This window comes from Opisthorchis viverrini, assembly GCF_000715545.1.
Source record: "Opisthorchis viverrini unplaced genomic scaffold scaffold23747, whole genome shotgun sequence".
In the NCBI taxonomy this organism is placed as follows: domain Eukaryota; kingdom Metazoa; phylum Platyhelminthes; class Trematoda; order Opisthorchiida; family Opisthorchiidae; genus Opisthorchis; species Opisthorchis viverrini.
Genome location: NW_008766817.1, coordinates 1 through 464, shown reverse-complemented (window position 1 = coordinate 464; position 464 = coordinate 1). Strand labels below are relative to the sequence as shown.

The following is a 464-nucleotide window of genomic DNA, read 5'->3' as shown; positions in this document are numbered from 1 at the left end:
TGACCTAGAATTACGTGACACCAAGAATTCACTAGAAACTGGTAATAAATGCAAGGGAATTCAATTTTTATTCATAAACCAAAACATGAATACTGACAATCAGTTTCGTAGCAAATGATTCAAAACGAAACATAGAAACGAGACCGCGGCGTTCCACCCACCAGAATACTGCATTCATGTCATATAGAGTCCGAAACAAAGGCTAAAAATTCATCGTAGTCCAGTTCACCATTCTTATTCTTATCGTGTTTCTTCAACCACTTTTCCACTTTTGTCTTTGACACAGGATGGTTGTGTTCCTTTAAGAATTCCATCATTTCTTGCACACTTATTTTCCCAGATTTATCTTTGTCGGCCTTTTGAAACGCTGCACGAAGTTTCGCCTCCCTGACGGTAGAGACATTTGACAGAAAACAATAATTTAGCTAGATGGAAGGATTAAAGTTCCTTTTTTATAGAAAAAA

At 36.9% G+C, this 464-nt stretch overlaps 1 protein-coding gene across 1 annotated transcript; it reads right to left on the bottom strand.

The window, feature by feature from the left end:
• Window positions 1–180: 180 nt before the first annotated feature.
• T265_16296 (hypothetical protein) lies at window positions 181–387 on the bottom strand (the record flags this gene model as incomplete). The annotated part of the gene is made up of 1 exon (XM_009179896.1): window positions 181–387. A coding segment is annotated over one exon (135 nt), but the record flags the coding sequence as incomplete, so codon positions are not given.
• Between the last annotated feature and the right edge of the window lie 77 nt (window positions 388–464).